General features: G+C 39.2%; 2 protein-coding genes, 1 long non-coding RNA gene and 1 pseudogene across 5 annotated transcripts; 1 reads left to right on the top strand and 3 right to left on the bottom strand.

Moving 5' to 3' along the window:
- Window positions 1–48: 48 nt before the first annotated feature.
- On the bottom strand, window positions 49–25,539 carry LOC134207329 (uncharacterized). The gene is made up of 3 exons (XM_062683048.1): window positions 25,522–25,539; window positions 21,291–22,805; window positions 49–220 (listed from the first exon to the last, which is right to left on the bottom strand). Exons 1-3 carry the CDS (start codon window positions 25,537–25,539, stop codon window positions 104–106), a joined length of 1,650 nt encoding a protein of 549 aa, XP_062539032.1. The 3' UTR covers window positions 49–103.
- Window positions 2,202–4,172, top strand: LOC134219046 (DNA helicase MCM8-like; annotated as a pseudogene).
- LOC134214043 (uncharacterized) lies at window positions 13,739–18,418 on the bottom strand. The gene is made up of 6 exons (XM_062693491.1): window positions 17,723–18,418; window positions 17,270–17,621; window positions 16,612–16,887; window positions 15,003–15,597; window positions 14,050–14,365; window positions 13,739–13,981 (listed from the first exon to the last, which is right to left on the bottom strand). The coding sequence occupies exons 1-3, from the start codon at window positions 17,918–17,920 to the stop codon at window positions 16,766–16,768; spliced, it is 672 nt and encodes a 223-aa protein (XP_062549475.1). The 5' UTR covers window positions 17,921–18,418; the 3' UTR covers window positions 13,739–13,981; window positions 14,050–14,365; window positions 15,003–15,597; window positions 16,612–16,765.
- On the bottom strand, window positions 19,550–20,697 carry LOC134214033 (uncharacterized). Of its 3 annotated transcripts, none has more exons than XR_009979620.1 (4): window positions 20,542–20,697; window positions 20,359–20,462; window positions 20,135–20,298; window positions 19,550–20,071 (listed from the first exon to the last, which is right to left on the bottom strand). It is a non-coding gene; the product is annotated as an uncharacterized LOC134214033 (long non-coding RNA). The 3 variants fall into 3 exon arrangements; XR_009979618.1 differs by having other exon boundaries at window positions 20,359–20,449; window positions 20,542–20,696; XR_009979617.1 differs by having other exon boundaries at window positions 20,359–20,478; window positions 20,542–20,694.
- Window positions 25,540–25,844: the final 305 nt, after the last annotated feature.

Here is a 25,844-nt window from a genome sequence, read left to right as displayed (position 1 = left end):
AGGGAATGAATGTTCCATTTATCCAACGCAGTAGTCCATGGCAATTTGTTATGCTCCAGCCACTCAATATCGTTGAACAAGGACTCGTCAGTAGCTTCCGGATCTAGGTTAATTTTTTTGCTGCATAAATGAGCTTCTTCCCGCAGTTTTCTTTTGGCGATCTTTTGCCTGATGTTGACGAGTTTGTTAAACAATTTTCCTCCTGGATTTCTTCTTCCACCTGCACGAGGTATGAAATAAGTCTGCTGCAAAGATTTATGGCGTGTCAATATTTTATTCTGCAGAATGAATGTGAATAACGAGTTAGCATTTTTTAATTAATAAACATGTTGAAAAAAAGACAAAATGACTATTCGTATCACAGTTTTTATTGTTATGTACTAAATAATCCATCGTGATACCATTGACGAATACATAGACCTAAATGTCCGGTACAAAGCCATCAAAAAATCGGGCACCATGTCTTCTTCTTCATTTTGAAGAAAATACCCCTCGTGGGTGACGAATTACATTATAAATATTTTACGAGCGCTGACTTACCCCTCTTGACGTTTTGACAGTTTGTCTGTTTGTTTTTCTCCCTCACCTTGCGACGTCGTTTCTGTTTTGCATCGTGCGTAAATATTAATCCAAGACAACATTTTCAAAACGACTTATCTGCTTGTAAACAAAGATTCAAACGACGATTTGACGAATCTGTTTGCTCTCCCACGCAAACCAGCACCATCAATAGGTAGATGAAGGTTTCCGCTACCTGTTGATGGTGTTGGCTTGCGTGGGAGAGCTATCCGATTCTTCAAATCGTCGTTTGAATCTTTGTTTACAAAAGCAGATAAGTCGTTTTGAAAATTTTGTCTTGAATCCGTATCGAAATCATGACATGAGCGTGAGTTCGACCGTTTTGCTGCCATCATAAAGTTCGAATATTACAAAGGGGACACCCAGGCCTACATTCTGTACGATTCTATTGATGCTGCTACGGCTGCTGTGAAGGAAATGCGTGGATTCCTGTTAGGGGCACCGGATCGTCGTATTCGTATCGAATTGCTGATAACGGAACAACACCATCGTTCTCGAAGAGCAGTGGAGGTTTTGAGGAAGGCAATGAGTATCGTCGCGGCCCCGACTACGAATATCCGGAAGGCGGTGCATCATACGAGGAAAATTCATCGTACGGCTATGGTGGAAGACCGTTCCGCGGACGTGGTGGTTTCCGTGGCGGTTTTCATCGTGATGGCCCACCGCACCACGGGGACAATGATGAATGGCGTCGATCAGGAGCCGATGGTGAATATGATTCACGCCGTCGTTCTGGATCACGTGAACCAGGAATCGATAGATCTCGTTCCCGTTCACCGAGGCGACGCAGTCCGGCTGATTCTGATTCGTCTTCTTGTAGGAATGGCATGTTATTGAATGCAAGAACGTTACCAGAAGTGGCACGGAAATCTACCACAGTCTGGCAAGGGGCGCTGATTTTGAAGAGTTCACTATTCCCCGCCAAGTTGCACCTAACGGACGGAGACAACGAAATAGTGGACAGCCTGATGACGCGTCCACTGCGTAATCTCGTGTCCTACCTGAAGCAGAAAGAAGCGGCCGGCGTTAACATCTACTCCCGTTAAGAAAATCCTAAATCACCGGAAAAGTACCTCTAACTTTAGCGGATATTGCGCCAAATGAAAAAAAAATCTACTGGAAATTATCCACAAGCCAAGCCATCCCTGAGATCACTATAAAGTGCATAATATCGAATGCTGAAAAAACTAGGATCTAGTGGATCTATTTGCGTGTTATTGGCTAAGCAAATGAAAAAAAATCTTCTTTTTACGAAAAATAGTTGTTGGAAACAGTTAAAGTTCAAGCCTTATTTATTAAGCCTTATCAAGTTTATTAATTGTATGGAAAAATTAGAATTTCAACTGTTCGTGATTTCTGGGTGTCTTGCTCTAATTTCTATATACAAACTAAATATCAAAAAAAATTGCAACTTTCTTTGTAACAATAAAATTGCAACATTTTTTCTTTTCATAGTGGTGGTGAAGATGCCCTAATAAATAGCAAAAATCCATCAGTATAGTAAATAAATAACAGTACGATCACTGTTATGGATTCTGGCCGGGCGACCACGGTTCACGGAAAGACGTCCGCACAGTCGCCAAGTGTTTTGCAATCTAAGCGGCTACTATCGGTTATGTCCTATGCTAAAACAAGAACCTATAGTTGGCGGTGCAAGTATCCAGGATGGAAAATTGGTTTATCTACCCCAAGATGGTAAGTAGTTCTGTTTCCTCAATTTTAAAGAGCCAAAGGCTAATTTCTTCTAATTTCTAATTTCAGCACATTTTGAAGGATCGTCTACATGGCAGAAAAATCGAGTAGCCGAACGGCATTATTCTACGGTTCCGGAGCAGTATAATCTGGTGGAATCAGATCGAGCTTTGGTTTGAGATAGACATTGCTGTGGATGAATCAAATTGCACATTGCAAGAGTGCAAAGCATATTGCCAGAATTTAATGGACAAGCCAGAGCAAACGTTGGCCATGGATGGGCTAACCCAGAACCCAGAACTAGCAATGCATCAAATTGTCGCCAATTCCCATGTCATGAACTTTTGTCACGGAGGCATCTATGCTCAATGCTATGAAAATCAATAGCTTCGTAAAGTTGTTTGCCGTACGAGAAATTTTTTATTCGAGTCGGAAATTCGCTGGTAAGAACGTTATTTTATACTATGTTTGCACTAGGGCCTTGTAACATGTTATTCGGCTATCTTCATAAGCTTTCTTTGTCGATAATTTGAATAACATGTTATTCAAATTATCGACAAAAGAAAGCTGATCAAGACAGCCGAATAACATGTTACAAAGCCCTAGTGCGAACATAGTATTAGTCTATAGGCAAATAACATATATTTATGGAATTCAATGTAATAGAATACATCAAAATAAATGTTGCTAAAACGTGATTTAATTTTTCAGGTAAATCAATACTCAGAACAGAAAAAGGCTCAGGAGAATACTTGAAAGCGGGCGCATTAGTACTGACAGATCAGCACCCTGATCTTGTATCGATGAATTTGACAAATTGTCCGAAAACCATCAGGTATTGTTGGGAGCCATGGAGTAGCAAGTTTCAAGCGTGGCTAAAGAAGAAGTTATTTGTTCACTACCCACAGGCAGCCCACAGGTACTTGTATCTTAGCCAATCTTCTTGGTTGGTTTTCATTCATCTTGATCGTCCGAGTGCCCATCTGGACAACTTGCTAGCAGCTCACGTTTAACGACTATATGCCATGAGAAGCAACCACAGAGTGCAGGGTTTCAGGCTCCACAACTATTCATGGATCACAACAAGGAGCACCTCTTCACGAACAATTAAAAATCAGAGCCAATGAAAAAAAAAAGTTTCTGCCGGTGGAAATTATTCAAACATACATACCGCATGCACGTAAGAACGTCCATCTTTGTGGTCTATCCCAAGTTAACGGAATATGCGGCATTAGAAATTAGACATTTTTACGTCGAAACCAGCAGGAAATGGATTCTGTTCCGGTAACGACCCGTCAGCTTAAGGTTTTGATACGCCTCACACAAGCTAGGGCCAGGATTGATCTCGATCCAAAAGCAACTCTCCAGCTCAAGACGTTATCGCCATCCTGAAATCAGCCAGACCAGTTTGGTAAAGCGTTTCTTGCGCCTGCTCCAGTGTAAAGTGGCAATGCAGAGAACTAGACTATTTTCTCACTGGCTGAGCTGGAACAGATGGTTGGTATTGGAACGGATTTCAATCGACTGCTAAAAGCGTCGTGAACATTCCAAGATTCCTGCTTAAAAAAGGTAAGGATTTGTATAAATCCATGTCTGATGCATCTTCTTATTGGCATTACATGCCCCACTGGACATTGTCGCCTCGCAGCTTAGTGTTCATTCAGCACTTCCACAGTTATTAACTGCGAGGTTTCTAAGTCATGTTACCATTTTTGCATTCATATATCATGAGACTAACACGATGATAATTCATGCCCAAGGGAGGTCGAGAGTATTTCCAACTCATGTCAGATTAGGGGTAAGTATTGTTATTGTTAATGGTGGCCAATTTGTTCCAATTAATTATTCAATAAGTTTGTTTTGAAATCCAGGAATTGAACAGTTTGATTCATAATATCATGGTTTACAGTAAACTAGCAAAAGAAAAATTACAAATAAAAATGTAGCTGGTACTACAATACAACTGGCGTTAATTAAATGTTAAACATCTATTTTGAAGAATTTCTTGAACTCGTTTCGGTCTGACCTATAAATAAAAATTGAAATAACTCATTTGGACTCATTTTATGTCCGATTGCCATGAAATTTCCAGAGAAAAAGGGTCATCATGTCTATAGATTATGGTAAGTGACCATGGTGTCAACCTGGTCAGATTAATAAAACTATAGACATATGAGCGAAGTGCCCTGAACGTTAATGCAAACATGCAAATGTGATATATCATTATTGATACGTATCAGAAGTCAGTTTTGATACGACATTATAACCACGTAATAATGGTATTCAATGAAAAGGAGATGGGAGGAAATGATGCTACAATAACTCGCCCACTGCAAGCCGAAAAACATCTGCACTAGCCACGAGCAAAGTGATAGCAAAGTAATTGTAATAATATGTGGTTTTACGTTCAAGTATATTGTTTTTCTTCCACTCCTTTTTTAGGGTGACTACATATTAGAGTGGGACGTCATGGTCATTTTTTCAAATCAATGGTTTTTTGAAGCCATTCTGGGTCCTGAACAACTGTGCAGAATTTGGGACCGATTGGTTGCTTCCTCGCTTTCCGCATCGCGTTTGAAGTTTGTACGGAAATTAGTATGGGAAAACGCATATTTTTGCATTTCTACTACTAGAGGTTTCAGTTCATCGTAAACCAAGTGGCACATTGCGTTAAAGTATAACCCAAAGGATGCTGAAAAACTTTGCTGAAGAAGGCACGTTTCTGGAACGTTCACGAAAAAGTTATAACGCTTCGAACATTGAGTGTTCAAATCATATGCAAAAAATCATTTATTCTGCCAGCACTGCCGTACTACGTAGACCAACAATATAACTGAGTGCTATTTCAAAATAATTAATCTTATAGGGCTTTAGAGCTAATGGGAGCTATCCGGAATCATTTCACAAAGAAAAAAATCCGACAAGAAGGAAGATGGGTTTTGCCCTTCGATAACCACATGTTGTCCGGTAGTGCTGGCAGAAACATTGATTTCTTGCATATGGTTTAAACAATCAATTTTCGAAACGTAATAACATTTTTTGTAGGCCTTACAGCTACGTACCTTCTTCGGCAAAGTCTTTCGGCATCTTCCAGACTATATGCTAACGTATTGAGTCACGTAATTGATGATAAATTGAAGCCGCTAAGAGCAAAAATGTAAAAAAGTACGTTTTCCCATACTAATTTCCATGTAAATTTAAAACGCGATGCGGCATGCGAGGTTGCAACCAATCGAGCCCATATTTTGCACAGTTGATTGGGGTCCCAAATCGATTCAGAAAAACCTTGATCTCACTTGATCGGACGAAGTTTGCGTTTTTCCATACAACTGCGCCCCACTCTAACTACATATGGATCGAAACCGTTACTGAACGTGAATTTGATGCGACTATCGGGGTCGGATCATATAGGCCACCGTATTCGGGTCCGAGATAACAATGGAAATGCGATGTGGCTTTCATTCGAGTGGCGTATGAAAGCATACCCCGTCCATGCTGAGTTTAGAGAACATGATAGCTAGATCACAATTGTGCACAACTTGCTCATCCGATACAACCACTAAATGTAAATCCATAAAGCATAGCATTAGTATAAATAGCAACTGAAATGATACCATTTTTCCAACAACTTTTGCAGACTCATTCCAGATTCATTCTGATAAAGATAGATCCAGGGAATAATTTCTATCAAATTCTACTCATCTAGTTCAAAATTGGTGAGCAGCCATCACATATCTTTACCATAGAAGACTACTCGTACGAAAACATGCAACGCCTTGACAAGTATGTTGTAGTCTCAGAAAAGTCTGGAGCTTGTTAGACGGAAAGTCTTGATTAGTTGATTCGTTGCTTGCTTGGTTGGTAGCTTACTTGAATGGCTGATTGCTGGATTAGTTGGTTGGTTATTTGGTTGATGGGTTGCTTTACCGTTTGATTGAATGGTTGGTCGGCTGGTTGGTTGTTTTGTTGGTTTCTTGATTGGTTGATTAGTTGATTGATTGATTGATTAGTTGATTGGTTGAATGCTGCTTGATTTGTTAGTAGGTAGAATTGTTGATTAGTTAGTTCCTTGATAGTTGATTGTTTGGTTGCTTCATTGTTTGTTGGTTGATTGATTGGTTATTTAGTTGAATGGTTACCTGATTTGTTGGTTGGTAGAATGATTAATTGGTTGCTTGCTGCTTGATTTGTTAGTTGGTAGAACTGTTGAATGGTTTATAGTTGTTTGGTTGCTTCATTGTTGGTTGGTTGCTTGACTGGTTGATTGATTGTTGGTCGGCTGGTTAGTTGATTAGTTGTTTTGTTGGTTTCTTGGTTGATTGGTTAATAAGTTGATTGTTAGGTTGCTTGATTGGTTAGTTATTTGGTTGATGGGTTGGTTGGTTGCTGCTTGATTTGTTAGTTGGTAGAATGGTTGATTGGATGGTTGCTTCATTGTTGGTGGATTGATTGATTGGTTGGTAATTTGGTTGATTGGTTGCTTGACTGGTTGATTGTTTGGTTTCTTGATTGGCTGGTCGGCTGATTATTGATATGTGGTTTTGTTCGTTGCTTCAATGGTTGCTTGGTTGGTTGAGTAGTTGATTCGTTGCTTGATTGATTGGTAGCTTGCTTGAATGGCTGATTGCTGCATTAGACAATCAAGCAACCAATCAACTAAATAAACAACCAAGCAACCAACAAACAGTGAAGCAATCAACCAACCAATTGAGCAACCAGATAACTATCAAGGAACCAACTAATCAACAGTTCTACCAACTAACTAATCAAGCATATCCAACCAATCAATCAATCAATCAATCAACTAATCAACCAATCAAGAAACCAAAAAAAACAACTAATCAACCAATTGATTGTTGGTTGATTGCCAATCCAACCAACCAATCAGGTTATTTGATTGATTGGTTGCTTGCCTGGTTGATTGATTGGTTGGTCGGCTGGTTAGCTGATACTGTTTTGTTCAACCGTTCAAGACGAGTTTAGGACTCTCCATTCCACCAATTATTTTGACATCTTTGCAGATACGTATTTCGACCACAACTGTGTGGTCGTATTCAGTGTCTCGTACTTGACTCGACTGTTTTGTTGCTTGCTTGATTAGTTCGTAGGTTGGATAATTGATTGGTTGATTGGTAGATTGCTTGATTGGTTGGTTGATTGATTGGTTGGTTATTTGGTTGATCGGTTGATTGGTTGCTGCTTGATTTGTTAGTTGGTAGAATGGTTGATTGGTTGGTTGGTTGCTTGATTGTTGATTGGTTCTCAATCTTACCAACTAATCAGGTTATTTGGTTGCTTGATTGGTTGATTAATTAGTTGCTTAATTGGTTGGTTTTTTGGTTGAATGTTTGCTTTACTGGTTGATTGAATGGTTGGTCGGCTGGTTAGTTTATTAGTTGATTTGTTGGTTGCTTGAATTGTTGGTTGATTAGCTTGTTGGTTGATTGGTTAATTAGTTAGTTGGTTGATTGGTTAATTGGTTGGTTGCTGGATTAGTTGATTGATTGGTGGTTGGTTACTTATTTGGTTGATTGGTTGCTTTACTTGATTGATTGATTGTGGTTATTTAGTTGATTGGTTGCTTGATTGGTTGGTCGTTCCGTTAATTGGTAAGTTGTTTAGTTAATTGGTTAATTAGTTGGTTGGTTGCTTGATTGGTTGGTTGATTGGTAGCTTACTTGATTGGTTGGTTGCTGCTTGATTTGTCAGTTGGAAGTATGGTTGATTGATTGGTTGCTTGATTGTTGGTTGGTTACTTCATTGTTGGTTGGTTGGTTGACTGGTTGATTGATTGGTTGCTTGTTGGTTAGTAGGCTGGTTAGTTGATTAGTTGTTTTGTTGATTGCTTGGTTGATTGGTTAATAAGTTGATTGCTAGGTTGCTTGATTGGTTAGTTATTTGGTTGATGGGTTGGTTGGTTGCTGCTTGATTTGTTAGTTGGTAGAATGGTTGATTGGTTAATGGTTGGTTGCTTCATTGTTGGTTGATTGATTGATTGGTTGGTAATTTGGTTGATTGGTTGCTGGACTGGTTGATTGTTTGGTTGCTTGATTGGCTGGTCGGCTGGTTATTGATATGTTGTTTTGTTCGTTGCTTCAATGGTTGCTTGGTTGGTTGATTAGTTGATTCGTTGCTTGATTGATTGTTAGCTTGCTTAAATGGCTGATTGCTAGATTAGGCAATCAAGCAACCAGCAAACAATGAAGCAACCAATTAGGCAACCAGCCAACTATCAAGGAACCAACTAATCAACAGTTCTACCAACTAACAAATCAAGCAACAACCAACCAATCAACCAATCAAGAAACCAAAAAAACAACTAATCAGCCAATCAGCCGACCAACCATTCAACCAACCGGTAAAGCAACCCATCAACCAAATAACCAACCAATTAAGCTACCAACCAACTAATCCAGCAATCAGCCATTCAACCAATCAAGCAACCAACCAACAATCAAGCAACCAACCAATAACCAATCAAACAACCAATCAACTAAATAACCAACCAATCAACTAACCAACCAATCCAGCAATCAACTTATTAACCAATCAACCAAGCAGCCAACAAAACAACTAATCAACTAACCAGCCTACTAACCAATCAATCAACATGTCAAGCAACCAACCAATCAACCATACTACCAAATAACAAATCAAGCAGCAATCAACCAAGCAATCAAGCAACCAACCAATCAATCAAGCAAGCAATCAACCAATCAAGCAACTAAGCAACTAATTAACCAATCAACTAAACAACTTATCAATTAACGAGACGACCAACCAATGAAGCAACCAATCAACTAAATAACCACAACCAATCAATCTAGTAAAGCAACCAATCAACCAACTAACCAATCAACCAATCAACCAACAAGCTAATCAATCAAATAAGCAACCAACAAAACAATTAATCAACTAACAAGCCGACCAACCAATCAATCAATCAGTCAAGCAACCAAACAACCAAATAACCAACCAATCAATCAATTAAGCCACTAATCAACCAATTAAGCAAATAACCATTCAACCAACTAACAAATCAAGCAAGCAACCAACCAACCAGTCAATCAATCAAGAAACCAAATAACCAACCAATCAATCAACTAACAAATCAAGCAACCAACAAGCTAATCAACCAAATAAGCAACCAACCAATCAACTATTCAAGCAACCAACAAAACAACTAATCAACTAACCAGTCGTCCAACTATTCAATCAACCAGTAAAGCAAACAATCAACCAATTAAGCAACCAACCAACTAATCCAGCAATCAGCCATTCAGGCAAGCTACCAATCAACCAAGCAATCAAGCAACCAACCAACTAATCATCAACCAAGCAACCAACAAAACTGAACTAACCAGCCGACCAACCATTCAATCAACCAGTCAAGCCAGTCATGCAACCAATCAATCAAATAACCTGATTGGTTGGTTGGATTGGCAACCAACCAACAATCAAGCAACCATTCTTCCAACTAACAAATCAAGCTGCAACCAAATAACCAACAAATCAAGTAACCAACCATTCAAGCAAGGTACCAATCAACTTGTTCACTAATCAACCAAGCAACCAATCAACCATACCATACTATCAACTAACAAATCAAGCAGCAGCCAACCAAATAATCAACCAACCAATCAAGTAACCAACCAGTCAAACAAGCTATCAATCTACCAAGCAATCAAGCAACCAACCAACTAATCAACCAATCAAGCAACCAAACAACTAATTAACCAAGCAATCATCAAAACAACTTATCAACTTACCAGCCGACCAACTAATCAACCAATCAACTAAATAACCACAACCAATCAATTAACCAGTGAACCAAACAGTCAACCCCTCAAGCAGGCAGCAATGCGAGTCACCAAGTCATGCAAATGAATCTCCGTAAATATAATCAATGAAAAATGAAAAATTGAGCGTATCTGGCGAATATTTGTTTTCATTAGCTGTTTCATTAATTTTCTGCTCTCGACGAGTTTCCGAATTTGGCGAGACAATCAGGGTTGGGAAAATCAAATTTTCGAAAAATCGAGAATGATCAAACTCACCCGCGATTTTACTTTTAAATTATCAAGTGATTAAAACTCGCCAGCGATTAAGAATCGTTTGAAAATCGTATCTTGATTTGAAAGCATTTACTGTTACATTTTGAACTCTTTTTCCTCACTAGCATGAAGCTGTAACGCCAAATAGAAGATATAACGGGACTGTTAACAATTAGCTATTATTGGTGAAGATTAATGATTAAATGAAAATTTTGTGTTTATTATCGTTTGAGTACAACATTTGAGAAGTTGTCGCCGGTGACAACTTCGCCTACTGTTTTCACGTGAGAAGTTTTCACATGAAAATTGCAATCATGATCGTCTGATAATGATTAAGCACAACACTGGAGACAATATTCCCATTTTGCTTCTTTGGAGGATCTGAGCGCCGGCGTTCTCATAATCTTCTGCATCGGTAGTCGTAGTAAAGCAAATATTGTATTCCTGAACCCCTTTATTGGTTCCAACACAAGGCCATCGGAGTATGCCACCATATTTTTAGGTTTGCGACGATCAACAGCTGCTTCCGGTTTCTATTTATTATCGAATGACTAGGTAAAACCGTAACTGCTTCTAGACATTGAACTGAAATTCCGTTCTTAGCAAACCATGAAACTACACCCCACACTAGGACAGAGCCGCCTCGCAGCTTAGTGTTCATTAAGCACTTCCACAGTTATTAGTGAGCTAGCTACCAATCAACCAAGCAATCAATGAACCAACCAACTAATCAACCAATCAATTCACCATTCAAGCAATCAATAGAACTGCTAATCAACTAAACAAGCAACCAAATAAGCAACTAACTAATCGAGCAACCAAGCCCACTTCCAATCACTCAAGCAACCAATTAACCAATCAAGCAACTAATCAATCAACCAACCCATCAATTAAGCAACCATCCAATCAATCAAGCAATAAACCAATAAACCAACTAATCAAGCAATCAATCATTTAGGCAAGCTACCAAAGAACTAACCAAACAATAAACCAATTAGACAACCAACCTACCAAGCAACTACCAATCAAGCAACCAACTATTCAGTCAACTAACAAATCAAGCAGGGGCCATCCTTAGCCGTGCGGTAGGAGGCGCGGCTACAAAGCAAGACCATGCTGAGGGTGGCTGGGTTCAATTCCCGGTGCCAGTCTAGGCAATTTTCGGATTGGGAATTGTATCGACTTCCCTGGGCAAAAAAGTATTATCATCTTAGCATCCTTATATAAGAATGTAAAATGGTAACCTGGCTTAGAAACCTCACAGTTAATAACTGTGGATGTGCTTAATGAACACTAAGCTGCGAGGCATCTCTGCCCCAGTGTGCGGGGATGTAATGCTAATAAGAAGTTGAATGGTTGGTTGGTTGATTGGTAGCTTGCTTGAATGGTTGAATAATTGGGTGGTTGGTTGGTTGATTTGTTAGTTGGTTGAATGGTTGGTTGGTAGCTTGCTTGAATGCCTAATTGTTTTATTGGTTGGTTAGTTAATTGGTAGCTTGCTTAAATGGTTGATTTATTGGTTGCTTGATTAACCATTTAAACAACCTACCAATCCACCAGCCTGTCAACCAAACAATGAAACAACAAACTAATCAAACAACCTACTAATCAATCAAGTAAGCCAATCAACTTTTCAAGCAACTAACATGAAAACCATTCAAGCAAACAACAAAACAATCAATCAACCATTCAAGCAAGCTATCAATAAACTAAATTAGGCAACCATCCTATCAAGCATCTTACCAATCAACCAAGCAACCAATCATTCAACCATTCAAGCAAGCTACCAATCAATTAAAAAATAAATCAAGCAACCAATTAACCTATCAAGCAACTAACCAACCAATTAGGCAACCAACCAATCAAACAACTAACCAATCAAGCAAACAATCATTCAAGACCACTTCCAATCAATCAAGCAACCATTAACCAATCAAGCAACTAACGAATCAAACAAGCTATCAATCAACCAACTAACTTATCAAGCAAATAATCATTTCACCAACTAACAAATCAATCAATCAACCAACCAACTAACCAATCACCCATTCAAGCAACCAACAAAACAACTAATCAACTAACTAGCCGACCAACCAAATAACCCACCAATTAAGCAACCAATTAATCAAGCAGCCAACCAATTAACCAACTAACAAATCAAGGAACCAATCAAGGAACTCACCATTGTACCATTCAAGCAAGCTACAATCAATCAAGCAACCAACCAACTAATATAGCAATCAATTAGGCAACAAACCAATCAATTAATTTATCGAGCTGAGTCGATTGATGTATTATGTGGATTTCCGGATATCCTATTAATTGTAACTTTCGTTTTTATTTTGTAAATTCGTTTTTAAGTGATCCTAAGATATGTATTCGTAATAATTAAGGGCCCTCCTTAGCCGTGCGGTAAGACTCGCGGCTACAAAGCAAGACCATGCTGAGGGTGGCTGGGTTCGGAAGCAATTCTCGTCTAAATATTTTATATTGTACGGGAAAACTTGCAAAATATGACCTGAACCTCCAACCGGTCACTCCGCCGACAAAAGGGATTACGATCATCGTCGCCTTCTATCAGATTTGTGTGTTTTTCTACCGAATTTGATTTGTAAAACATCTTCGTTAATAATTGAATACTTTTTCCGCCTCTTGGTTGATTATTTCAAAGAAAATCCGAATACAGTAAAACGGTTCAGGTACATATATCTGAGTATCACTGCACGAAAAAACCTTAAGAAGTTCATTAACTTGCCTTATGAAATTTGGCCAAAATAATATTGATTGAAAATCATAAGGTATGCAACTGGATGAACCTGAATGAATTATGCCCATAATGTAAAGGCTCTCCCAGACCTAAGCGATTTCATCGCCGCGACGGCGACAACTAGTCGCCGCGATTCTATCGTTGGATCGCTGCAGGCAATTTTCTATCTACGCTTCCATACCAATGGCGACAGAATCGCGGTCGCCAAGCGATAGAATCGCGTCGCGACTGTCGCGTCGCGTGTGTTTGGGGGAACCTTAAACATATGTTTGTCTTCGGGTTGCTTTAAAATTTCCATTGATTTACCTTATGAAATTTCAGAAGCCTGCTTTATGAAATACTTGTTAAAAAGGTATGTAAATAGTTTTGTTCTATTCAAATCAAAATTAAAATTTGAACTAAGAAATGGAAAAATTATGGAAACATTTTGTAATTATTTAAGTCTTTATTCGGACCACATAATTTCTTATCAGGGATCTAAAAAGCTTTCTCTTTCCTTTCTCCTGTCCTACAGTTAACTATAATGGCGTCGTGGGCTAATAATCATGTAACCCTACGCGCGGGAATGTGAACACCCGCACACGAACATGAAATCAGGTACCGTCGTTACGGTTATTAGGTAAATCGTCATACTTCGTTACGGTCGCTCGTGTAACATATAAAATGACATCCAGTCACCAATAAATATTCCAAACTGATGTTGGCAAGAGTGACTTCGTGGTAATCTAGAACAAATTCATTGCCCGATTCCCTTGACATCGAAAGCAACTGTGACGAGCTGTCGTATTGAATAATTGCTTACAGCTCGATGCTGTCTTTGAATTCTCGCTGTCGTTCACAAGAGCTGTCTTGGACACTATGGTCTACAGTAGTTCCGGAAGTAACTTGACTGCAATATATAAGTAAAACAAGTTAACTTTTGCCTTACGCATTTCAATATACGATTGCTGATAGTACCTTTGTGAATTACGTAAGTTTAGTGATGTCAACTACATTGTGTGCGCTCGTCTGTGCACATCGGGATCGGAGTAGTCGTTTTGTGATGATGTCGCAAATTTCTCACGTAAACGGCTTGGATCTGCACCGCTTCGAATGACTGCGTTCTTTATCCACCAGGACTTACACTGGCAATTCAGCGCCGCCATCCCCTCCTGGATGTACTGGTATCAGTGGATCTCCAGTGTGAATACTTTGGCGGAGATGTCGCAAATCCAGCTGGCACTTAGACCGTGTATGGGTTTCTCGAACATTTTAGTAATGGCACGTACCGAAGCTGAAACACGTCAAAAGAACTTGAATTAAATTTGAACAAATAAATATTGATTTACATTGAAAACTTTTGATCGTAAGAGACAGCAAATAGTTGTCTGTTACAAATGGTCGGGCTATTTGACAATACCCTCTTTATTGTCCCCAACGTTTACTGCTCGGTGATGTATCAAAAATCAAACAATTTAGTTGAAACTCGGCCGAGTATAAAACGTTTGGGACGGGAATAGGAGGTACTACAAAAATGCTTCTTTACCCTACATTATTCCTTTCTACACGGAAGAAAAAAAGTACCCAAAATTGAGTACTTTTAAACTTACTTTTGAGTTATTTTTTCTCTTCGCTTTCATCCACTCTTTCTTTTGTTGTCAAAAACAAAAGAGCCAAACAATCCAACGACACCAGTTCAATACGGGAAGCCAATTTTGAGTTTTATTACCTGAGGTCGAAATTGAGTGAATTAAACTTAAATTTGGGTCAATAAATTTTCCGTTGGGTTCTTTTTTAACATGGGAGTAAAGGCAAACTACTTCGACCCTACTTACTCAATTTTGGCTTCCCGTACGGATGTTCGAGGTTGGGTGAATTAAACTCACTATTGGGTAGTTTATTTCTTCCGTGTACGTTTCTAACATACTTACGAACGATCGCATTCCTTGCAGGCGTACGTCTCCTCCTTCAGCGCTGGTTTACATTATATGTGCTGTTTCGAGTTGAAGCCTTCAACAATTATTCCTTTAAGAAGCGGTTACCGCACACATCTCACCGGAACGGAGAGCAAAACCCAGCAGTTTGTGGACCTAGTTAAACATGGCATCTATTAAGTCACACAAATCACAGTTTAGCAGGACAGGCCCAGTCAGTCTAGTCGATTTGACTGATTTTACTGTGCTTATGTGATGGGTCAGTTTGGCTTTCTGAAAACTCCAGATTGTTCAGTATTATATGCACTTGTGGCGTACAATGTTCTTCAGTTCTGTCGTTGCATGCCAGTTGAGATGGCCAGGCAGGAACGATTCCGTATTAACAGAGGCCCCCCAGAGGCCCCCCCATGTATGATGCTGCTCTTCCTATGTATGATGCTGTATGATGAATGTTATTCACTCTCGTAGGAGCAGTTTGTAGTACAAATACAAACGGCGGAGATGCTGATATCCAGGGGAGTGCAACAGGAGCGTTCTCAATTCCGCATTAAGCTCCACTATCAGTTGTTTCGGATTCTCCCAAGTAATTCGACTGCAATAGATAAGAAAAAACATTTTAGTACCTAATCAACATACTGAACACTACGGTTTTAGTTATAAACATACTGATAACAAAGCTATAGTTTCTTAACATTAGAAGCAAACGAACCATAAAGAACATCCCTTATAGTAGGTCATAGCTCGTCATAGCTTATATGCCATAACTGCCCTTCTATGCACAATAGTCCTATGTCCTATGTTTTATGTTTAAAAATGCAAACTCGAAGTTTATGAATATTATTATTTATTATATTATTATGTATATGTATACGTATTGGCATCAAGTTACTCTTTATCATATGATATCACTTCTTACAAACGAGGCATGACAATATCTATCTACATAACGTTTGACCAGGTTTGACCCATCTAATGTGGGCTTCGTGGCCATGCGGTTAGCGACGTCAATCGTCTAGACGCATGTGCTGTGGAGTGTGGGTTCGATTCCCGCCCCATTAAGGAGAAAACTTTTCGTAAAGCGAAAAGTTCTCCACTGGTCCACTGGGTGTTGTGTGAATGTCCTGCCCGTTGTCTAATGCTAGCTGTTAAGTGTTCAGTCTGTGCGACCTCTGGTCGAAGACGGTGACCCTGCCTTTTTTTCTAATATTCTGTGTTATCTATGCTTATTAGATTCCAAAAGAACCTGATTTCTTCAGACCCATTCGATTAAAAAAACCGGACTAATTGACTCGAGTTTGCACTTTTTGATCATGAGGTTATTATACATAAAAGTGTTTTAAAATCTTATGTACCGTCGTTAGGGGTGACAATGGGTCAAATGGGGGTAAGAATGGGTAACTGTTTCAACTACTAAGAATGCTTGTAGAACAGATTGAATATATCTGTGGGAGAGAAAACTAAAATATAAGAGACCTTTTTGAACGATTTTGTTATCCGACCTCCAGGCTGTCGGTAAGAGCGATGACCCATTCTCACCCCCAGACCCATTGTCACCCCCATGAGGGTATTGAATATATAATTAAATGATTACAAATAACGGTCTCACCTTAACAATCGGAGATTTTGCGTACCGGAGTTTTCGTCGTGATTTTTCCATTAGATGATTTTAACGTCCGTTTTCGAGAACGACAAGTTCTGTCTGTTCTTGTGGACAAACTTAGCACAGTGGAGGCCGTATTAGTTTTCTTTACGGGACACTTTTAGAGGGCGCAAAAGCTGAATCCACCGCAATGCAGGTATCCGGGTTCATGACGTATAACGGTGCTTTTGGCTTTTACTGTAGATTCGTTTTTTTCATGTTGTGCGCTTGATTGAATTAGGCCTGGAACGAAATTAAATTAGATTAGAATCGAAATTATTACAGTAGGTTGTAAACACGCACTGGGCAAACAGTTTGTAAAAAGATAATGGCGGCGCGAGTAATTTTTGTCAGAATGAACGTTCGAATGAACAAGGTCGATTCATAACAATGCCTTATGATTATTTTACATAAGCAATAGTTATGAATTTCATAAGGCAGTCTGATGGTTTCTATAGGTACCTTATGAAATCAAAATGAAATGAATTCATAGTGTCTCATATAAGGTAAAACTTATGAAAATCAACAGCGTGATCGGGGGAGCGATCCAAGCCGGAGGCAGCGTTACAAAAAATGTTTCTTCCTATATATATAGCAATAGTCTGAATGTGTGTTCTATTCTTACCCATCAAAAACAACAAAGAGAATGACACAATTCCGCAAAAGTAAAGGTGCTCAACAAATCGGAGATCCACTTTTACGTACAATCCACCTACACCATACACACAGGCGCTTCCGCTGTCGTTGCTGGTGGGGGCAGGGTTCTCCGCCGATTGTCGTTCGTGATACTCCTGGAAGCAAGGCGCAATGCACAAGTTCGTATGGCACTCGGGACAGTGGTACTTGGTTTTCCGTCGCAGTATCCTCCTTGTGTTCCAGCAGAAATTGCAACCCAGCGCGGGACCCTCCCGTACCACCGGACAGTGGCTAGACCGTTGGCTGTCCAGGCCGTGTATTTCCTTCGATCGGCTGCTCATCTGTATGAGAAGATAGATCAATGTGGATCAATTCACTGTAAATACTGGCATTTAAGTACAAAACAAAGATAAATTTTGATTCAGGAAATGTTAACACTTACCAAAGGAGATGAAGCAGACTGCGACAATTCGTCGCCTTTATGCGAATTGAACTCGGCGTTGATGAACTCAGGTCGGCAAGTAGCGCTGCGGCGGTAGAGCTGGTGGTGCTGGTCGTGGTGATCGTTGTGATAGGTGCTTGTACTGGCAACCGCACTTCCCGATAAATGGTGCTGGTGCTGCTGTTGGAGCGATTCCATATCGGAAACGAGAACAACTGTTGGACTCGATGTGCGATCGGTTTTCAGGTGGATTTGTCGGATTTGTGGAATTGGGGGTACGGGTGTCGACGGTTCATCGTCCGAATCGGTTTTCAGAGAGGAGGACGGCGTTAGATAGTGGGTGGACCCACTACTACTGGTGACCAGGGTCAACGGAGTTGAGCTTTGTGTGGTGGGTATGACGAAATAGCCTGAAACGCCTTGGCAACAATGGGTGGGAGTGTTGTTTCACATGTTCTTGCAAGATATGGCTGCTGAGATACGGTGAGATGATGTTCGCCGTGTGAACGATCCGCGGGTGCTGATCGCGCTTCCGGTGGAGACGATACGGCCGGCGATGTTGGAATGGTCGGTTCGGAAATTTGCCTTTCAAAATGATGGTGCGCCGGAATCGTCAATAAGTTTTGCGGGTACATGTTCGTTACGTCTAGCGTGTCCAAGTCGGACCCGTACTGCTGACCGGACGAGGATAAGTCACTTCCATTCTTTATCCGCTGTAGACGACCTCGTTTAAATAAATAAAAAGAACAACCGAAAAAGTTGTTGATGTGCGGCACGCGAGGAAAAACAGAAAAACATAACAAAAACATAAACAAAATGAAAATGACAACTGTTGTCAAACTGACGTGGTTCGAATTGAGGGGCTTCTCAATGGTCGAGTGATTGTAATAATTGTAATCCGTCACTCCCCAGGGGTATATAGTGGTGCCCGGAAAAATGGCCACCCCTCCGTCTATGTATTCGTCAATGGTGATACTACCTTTGATAATTGATCCTTGTAGTATACTGTATAAACCAAGTATAAACCCACATACAAAACATATAATTGATCGAATTATAAAAAACAGATTAAGCCACCCACCCTCTGTCGTGCCTAATCAAATCTTCGACCAAAATATTGGTCTATGATCAAATGTTTCATAAAGTTCTATAAGAAAGGTCGGAGGAGCTTTAGGTGAATCCTATTTTTTTCTATTTATTTGTTTGCTTCATTTATATGCATTTCTGCTGTTTCTGAAAAAAAATATTTTGATCCTTGGGAGAAAATAATGATTTGTCTATAATTCCTTATAAATAAATTCGATGTCCGATTAGGTCAATTTTCAATAGCGAACAATAGGGCCCAATTGTCGATTGCAAATTGTTGCGCCAAGTTGCAAAAAGTGTGTCTACAAGATTTAGATACATAAATATATAGATATCATCTTAGATCTTCGAGCTGAGTCGATCGGTGGTCCTCAGACATCATACCAAATATTCGTTTTTTGAGTGCACATAACCTTTACGTAACTTAGTGTACTTCCGTCATATTTGAATTCATATGTACATGGGACATTTATGCGTATAACGGCAGTGTACGACAAAAGCAAAAACATTGGATAAGTTGAGAAAAAACCTTCGGTCTTTTTTGTAGAGTTTTCATGTTCCGAATAAAAGTTATGGTATGTCAATACAAAAGTGGATCACTACCCTAAAATTAAGTATATCTTTTTATAATAAACTTGAACTGTAAAGAAATACCATTGATGTGAAAAATTGATTGTCTTTTTTTTTGGAATAATGTTATTGTTGATATTATTCGACTCTTCCTGTAAATCAAACCAGATCAAGCACGCACTTTGAGTAAGTTTGAAAGTTCAATTAAAAATCTTTTGCTCAACATCATTCCTTGCTATCTCAAATAAGGCAGGTAACAGTATTTTTCTTGGACTTACAACTTATTCAAAACTGTGCTCTCATTATGATATTAAAGTAGTAATATTTTTTTATTTAAACACACTTTTGACAACGAAAAAAAAAATAAAACCTGCATATGAGCCTTATATGACTTCCTATACTGCGGTTATACGCATACTTGTCCCATGTTTGCTGAGATTCCCTATATACATGGGACAGTTATGCGTATAACGGCAGTATAGCTTCTTCACCTGGCTGTTTTTCCTTTCGGATTACGGATGAGTCTAACGTCAGTACAGGCTCAACTGGATTATAGGCGCCATCAAGAGTATAATTGGCCCTCACGAACAAAACTGGCTCTCAGGAACATAACACTATACAGATAGATTCGAGATAGATTGATGATTTATGATTACAGTTGCAGTGAGTTCCTGCAACAATTCCTCTTTCATGCTGCAATAATCATAAAAATAAAAATTAGTCTTGGGGCGTTTAATTTCGGTGACAAATATTTACCTTTTTCTTCTGACTTCCTTTTCAGGGGTTTTACTGTCTATACCAAAAACATGGACATTGTGGTAGTGGCGCATTCGTTCAGTCACGACGCCCACGACAGACATAAATAACCACCGGCATAGTAGTATATGACGCATGCAGAAAAATGTTGAATTCCTGTGATCCTGAAAAAGCATCCAAACAAAGTTTTTTTTCCTTTAGAAATAACATTTTTTTGCGCTTACCATGCAATCAACGCTAAAGTCCATCTAAACTTCGTCGCGATGTTCGTGGCCTTGCCAAGATTCCTCTCGAATCATCGTTCCTCAACCGAACCTTTAAAGAAACACTTTCAAATGTATTGACTAGAAAAGTGAAAAATAGTCCACATGATGTTATGAGATAATTTCAGTAATTTTTGTACTTACGTTATTCAAAACAGGGCAAATATTAATCAAATATGAAGCGGAATAGACAAACTTTTATATTAACGGGGATTAAATATGCGAGAATTAAACTTGTTTCACGAGTGTAGTGATAAAAAATATTCTTTGGCTATTAGCCATTTTATAGAAAGCTCAAATGACAGGAGACCAAATACTAATATTTACATTTTACAAGGAACATTTGCGAAAATGGAATGAAATGATGATGATGATGACGAAATGATGATGGTTTACATGCAAATTTACCAAAACAAAGACCGAGCCGTCCACTCAAAATTTCGATCAGCTGTTCGAATCTGTCTCATAAAATGGCTTATTTCTGTCGAATGTTTTGATATGACAGATAGATACAATTATTCGTTTTATTATAGACTGGCGGATAGAGTTAAAGCCACTACGAGTTTTATTATGATAAATATATTTATAAAATATTTATCTCTATTCCCATAGATTTCAAATAAGATCTATAACCTTTGACATCAAAATACTATTCATTGAATTATGCAGCTTGTAGTCGGAATTACGGAAACCTATACGCCAATCGGGCATATAACATAATAACATTCTACAAGTAGATTGAATTAAGATGTGTATCAAGTATCAAAGTTAATAAAATTAGGGCATGTATGTATCAACCCTTATTTATTTCATGCAAGTCTTCTGTCACTCTACTTGTAAAATATCTCTATATATGTTAAATGAATTAGGTAATGTATTTATTTATTACTTACAATTTTTTCGTGCTTGAATAGCGCAACGATGGATTTGGCGTAATCACTTAAATACTCCTCTCTACCGCGTTTTCCAGCATTGCAGTGATGATCTATTATTATTTGCGTCAATTCACGTTGGCTATCTGCCGACAGGGGTCCGACAGATGCTCTCTTGATTAAATTCTGGCCAATAATTGTTTGTTTCAGCAGTTCCTCCAAATGTTGTGGACTAAAATATTGATGTTGAGCCGAAGCGAATACCTCAGTATTAGTTGAAACTTCTTTCGATGGTCCAGCGGCTAACGAACAATGTTGATCAACTGAGAGAATAGCGGGTGATTCTTTCCTTTTGATTTTTGGATTGTCAATGGGCTGTTTCAACGGCTCCTTCAATTGTTGGTTATTGTTTTGCCGATTTTGGGTCAGAACGGATGGTCTAGTAGTAGTGCAAGCTGCTTTCGTTAGTTCAACGGACGAAGATGAATTACATCGGCCCTCCACTAATTGGGTGCCAAGTGATGTTTTGATATTTTGGCCAACAACGGGATGCTTCAGTATACGCTTCGATAGTTGTAGACCACTGGAATGTACATTTTGAGACGAAGCGGATGGACCGGCACTGTTTTTGACTTTCAGTAATTCAGCTGGGAAGCACGATTGCTTACTGGGTTTTTTAATCGGCGTGAATTTACCAGCAGTACAAGATCCTTTCAATGGGCCAGCGGTTGATGATCCTCCTTGACTATCGGGTACGAGGGAAACAGGTGCTTCTGCTTTAATTGTTTTCTGATCTGTAGCAGATTGCTTGAACAGTTTTCGTAGCTGTTGCGGATTAGAATGTGGATTTGCTGTTTGGATGACTGCTCCGGTAGCAGCCAAAGCTACTTTTGACAGTCCGATGTGGGCTATGGGTAATTTTTGTGTGAAGACAATCCGTCGACGCGGATCGATTTGTCCTATTTGAGCTGGACTGGATGAACCAGGAGCAATTGAATCTCCCTTCCAGGGGTTAACAAATGAAGAACAACGTTGATTGGTTGATATATAATCGATCGGCAGTACTTGAGTTTTACACTGCCCAGCTAGATCCTCCTGCAATAATTGTCCTGATTGTTTTGAATCGAAAACCTGCTTTTGAGCCGGAGTAGATGTAGTACAACTTGCTTCTTCCAATGGTGAAACAAATGATGATTTGCTTTCGGAGAGATAGCCTAGTGCTTCGGTGTTGATTTGTTCGCGACTGGTGTCCAGCTGTTGTGGACAACCGTATAGCTTTTCAGCAGAAGTAGATGGCCCAGAAATAGTCCGAACTTCTCTTAGTGGTCGACGAATCACAAGATTACAATCTGTATTTACCTCCAATCTTTGTTCTGGGGTATAAAAATCGTCTGACTCTACGAAATCTAAATTGTCAGATGATGTCTCTTGGATATTTTCCTCGAGATTTTCCTGACTGGCGGATTCTTCTATCACTGACGTTAGGGACGTTGATTCATCGACAATGACCTCCTCGAATCCTATGAGCTGCAAACCCTGAAAGAAGGTCAGATAAGTACATTTTATATAATAATGGTTTATAACCTCACTTTTCTTGTCTCCAACGGGCGAGTCGTGAAAAATGTCGTCGAGGTTCCACTGCTCGGAATCAAAAAGTCTTCCAATTCATCCTTGCTTATGGATGATAACTTCGCCAAGTCGATTGTGAGGATGAGATATATTAAGAGTTGGGCAATGCACGTTTAGAGTGCATTGATGACAGATATGTAAATATCGTATAACGGTTCGGTTGCCAACACTAACTAGCAAAAAGCAAGCCATGACTTTGCCTCTTTCCCTCGTGGGACAACCAACGCAGTCGCACGCGCGATTAGACAGCACACCCCGTGATAGCTCGTTCGGCAGAACTAGGCTGCACATTTGGCGATCCTGCCAGGTTTATCCTGGTTGGAAATAATTATTTTGTAAGTATCCTGTGGGCGTGATTGGGACATTTTTTCATCGGTTTCGACTTGTAATGTCGAAGACGCTCTGGAAGCGCGTCGGATTGTTAAATTTGCTCATCGGTTTCGACTTGTAGTGTCGAAGACGCTCTGGAAGAGCGTCGGATTAAATGATTTGCACATCGGTTTCGACTTGTGATGTCGAAGACGCTCTGGAAGAGCGTCGGATTGAATGATTTGCACATCGGTTTCGACTTGTGATGTCGAAGACGCTCTGGAAGAGCGTCGGATTGAATGATTTGCACATCGGTTTCGACTTGTGATGTCGAAGACGCTATGGAAGAGCGTTGGATTGATAAATTTGCTCATCGGTTTCGACTTGTAGTGTCGAAGACGCTCTAGAAGAGCGTCGGGTTAAATGATTTGCACATCGGTTTCGGCTTGTGATGTCGAAGACGCTCTGGAAGAGCGTCGGATTGATAAATTTGCTCATCGGTTTCGACTTGTAGTGTCGAAGACGCTCTGGAAGAGCGTCGAATTAAATGATTTGCACATCGGTTTCGACTTGTGATGTCGAAGTCGCTCTGGAAGAGTGTCGAATTGAATGATTTGCACATCGGTTTCGACTTGTCATGTCGAAGACGCTCTGTAAAAGCGTCGGATTGAATGATTTGTCTATCGGATTCGACTTGTGATGTCGAAGACGCTGTGGGAAGCGTCGGAATGAATGATTTGCTCATCGGTTTGGACTTACGCTTTGGAAGAGCGTCGGATAAAATGATTTGCACATCGGTTTCGACTTCTCAACGGTTTTTACTTAAAAAAAAATTAAGGCGCTTTGGAAGAGCGCCAGCATAAATGATTTATTTTCTCATCGGTTTCGACATGTGATGTCGAATGGATTGAATGTTTTGGCTTGTGACGTCGCAGACGCTTTGGAAAAACGCCGAAAAAAAAAGTTATTTGTTTTCTCATTGGTTTGACTTAAACGAGTTAAGATGTCGAAAGAATTCTGGAGTAGCGCCGAAGCAAATGATTCGTTTTCTCATCGGTTTCCACTTGTAATATCGAAGGTGTCAGATTAAATGATTTGTTGTTCTTATCGATTTCGACTAAAAATGATTTTTTTTCGGAATAAATTATTTGTTTTCCCATCGGTTTTCTGCTTGTGTTGTCGAAGGTGCTCTGGAAGAGTATCGGATTGTTTCAGCTTTTGATGGTGAAGGTTGTGTAAAAGAGGGGATTTTTCGCATCAAACGTTAATGTGGATCAGCAGAACACAACTATTCAAATTTGAATTTCGAAGCTGTTGTGTGAGAGTACCGGACTAATTGGCTTGAGCTTAAAGAGCATAGTACGTTTGGCGAACCACCGATATCGTTTTGATTTTCCCATTGGAAGGCCATCAAATTGTATTGGATATGGACTGCCGGATCGAATTCTATTGGTTTTAGGTTGCAATTCTGGAAATATTTGCACAAAAAAAATAGAAGGAATACAGCTGGAGGATCATGAAACTGAAATAGTTGACATTTTCAGAATGTTGATAAAAGGCTGGATTAATTTGCTTAGTAAATATGTATTTGCGTATTTGTATGTGGACTTTGATTTGAAATATTGAACTTGGATTGTTTCTGGTATTGGTTTTCAATGAAACATTTGATTTTTGATAATGGGCTAGGTAACATGATTATTAGATTTGAAAATTGGAATTGGCTTGGTTGCAAATATTTAATATTATCTTAGACTCAACTTTTGGTTATAAGCTAGAGGATGTATTTGAAAGATGGAGTTGGATTAGAATATTAGTTGTGAAATTTGGATGGACAAAATACATAATCATGCAATGGCAGGCATAAAAAGATGAGGAGAATGAAAAAAACTTGATCATTTTATATGAATGTTTGATTTTAGTATTCCATTACAGAAAACGTTCCAATGTTGGTCTGGGAATAAAACTTTGTTCATGGAATAGGAATATTGGATTTGCTTTTCGGGTTCATACAATGGATTTGAGTATCAGATTGGAAAATCACATTAAAATATTTGAATTCCAAATTGAATTAGGATGATTTTGAATATAGGAATTGAGTACGGACTGGATATTGGATTGTAAAATTGGAAAAAAATGCGATTTAAATAGTTGTTTATGAAAATCCTAAGTCAATGGATTTTTTTTTTCTCTTTTTTAGTGAGAGAAGAAGGGGAATGTGAGGGTGAGATATATTAAGAGTTGGGCAATCCACGTTTAGAGTGCATTGATGACAGATATGTAAATATCGTATAACGGTTCGGTTGTTAACACTAACTAGTAAAAAGCAAGCCATGACTTTGCCTCTTTCCCTCGTGGGACAACCAACGCAGTCGCACGCGCGATTAGACAGCACACCCGTGATAGCTCGTTCGGCAGAACTAGGCTGCACATCGATGTCATTAATTGTTAATACAAAAAGAAACATATACATTAAATTACAAGTAAAATGATAATATTTTAAAATAATTACCAATAAAAATATTTAAGGCTTCTGCAGGCAGCTTCAATTCATCTATAACAACGGAATTGAATGAAATGCTTTCGAGCGCCATGTTGACTGGATGTTCATACACTAATGAAGTGAAATGTATAAGAAAA

This window comes from Armigeres subalbatus, chromosome 1, assembly GCF_024139115.2.
Source record: "Armigeres subalbatus isolate Guangzhou_Male chromosome 1, GZ_Asu_2, whole genome shotgun sequence".
Classification (NCBI taxonomy): domain Eukaryota; kingdom Metazoa; phylum Arthropoda; class Insecta; order Diptera; family Culicidae; genus Armigeres; species Armigeres subalbatus.
The sequence above is the reverse complement of the archived record's forward strand: the minus strand, read 5'-3'. Positions and strand labels throughout refer to the sequence as shown.

Bases quoted from the DNA above. Each gene is read 5' to 3' on its own strand.
- LOC134214043 (XM_062693491.1), bottom strand. From the start codon at position 17,920: ATGGAATCGCTCCAACAGCAGCACCAGCACCATTTATCGGGAAGTGCG. The intron at 17,622-17,722 runs GTAAGTGTTAAC...CTTCTCATACAG, and splicing joins AGTCTGCTTCATCTCCTTTG to ATGAGCAGCCGATCGAAGGA. The intron at 16,888-17,269 runs GTAAGAATAGAA...ATTTCGTTCCAG, and splicing joins CTCTTTGTTGTTTTTGATGG to GCCTAATTCAATCAAGCGCA.
- LOC134207329 (XM_062683048.1), bottom strand. The intron at 221-21,290 runs GTAAGTAATAAA...TACCTCGTGCAG, and splicing joins TATTCAAGCACGAAAAAATT to GTGGAAGAAGAAATCCAGGA.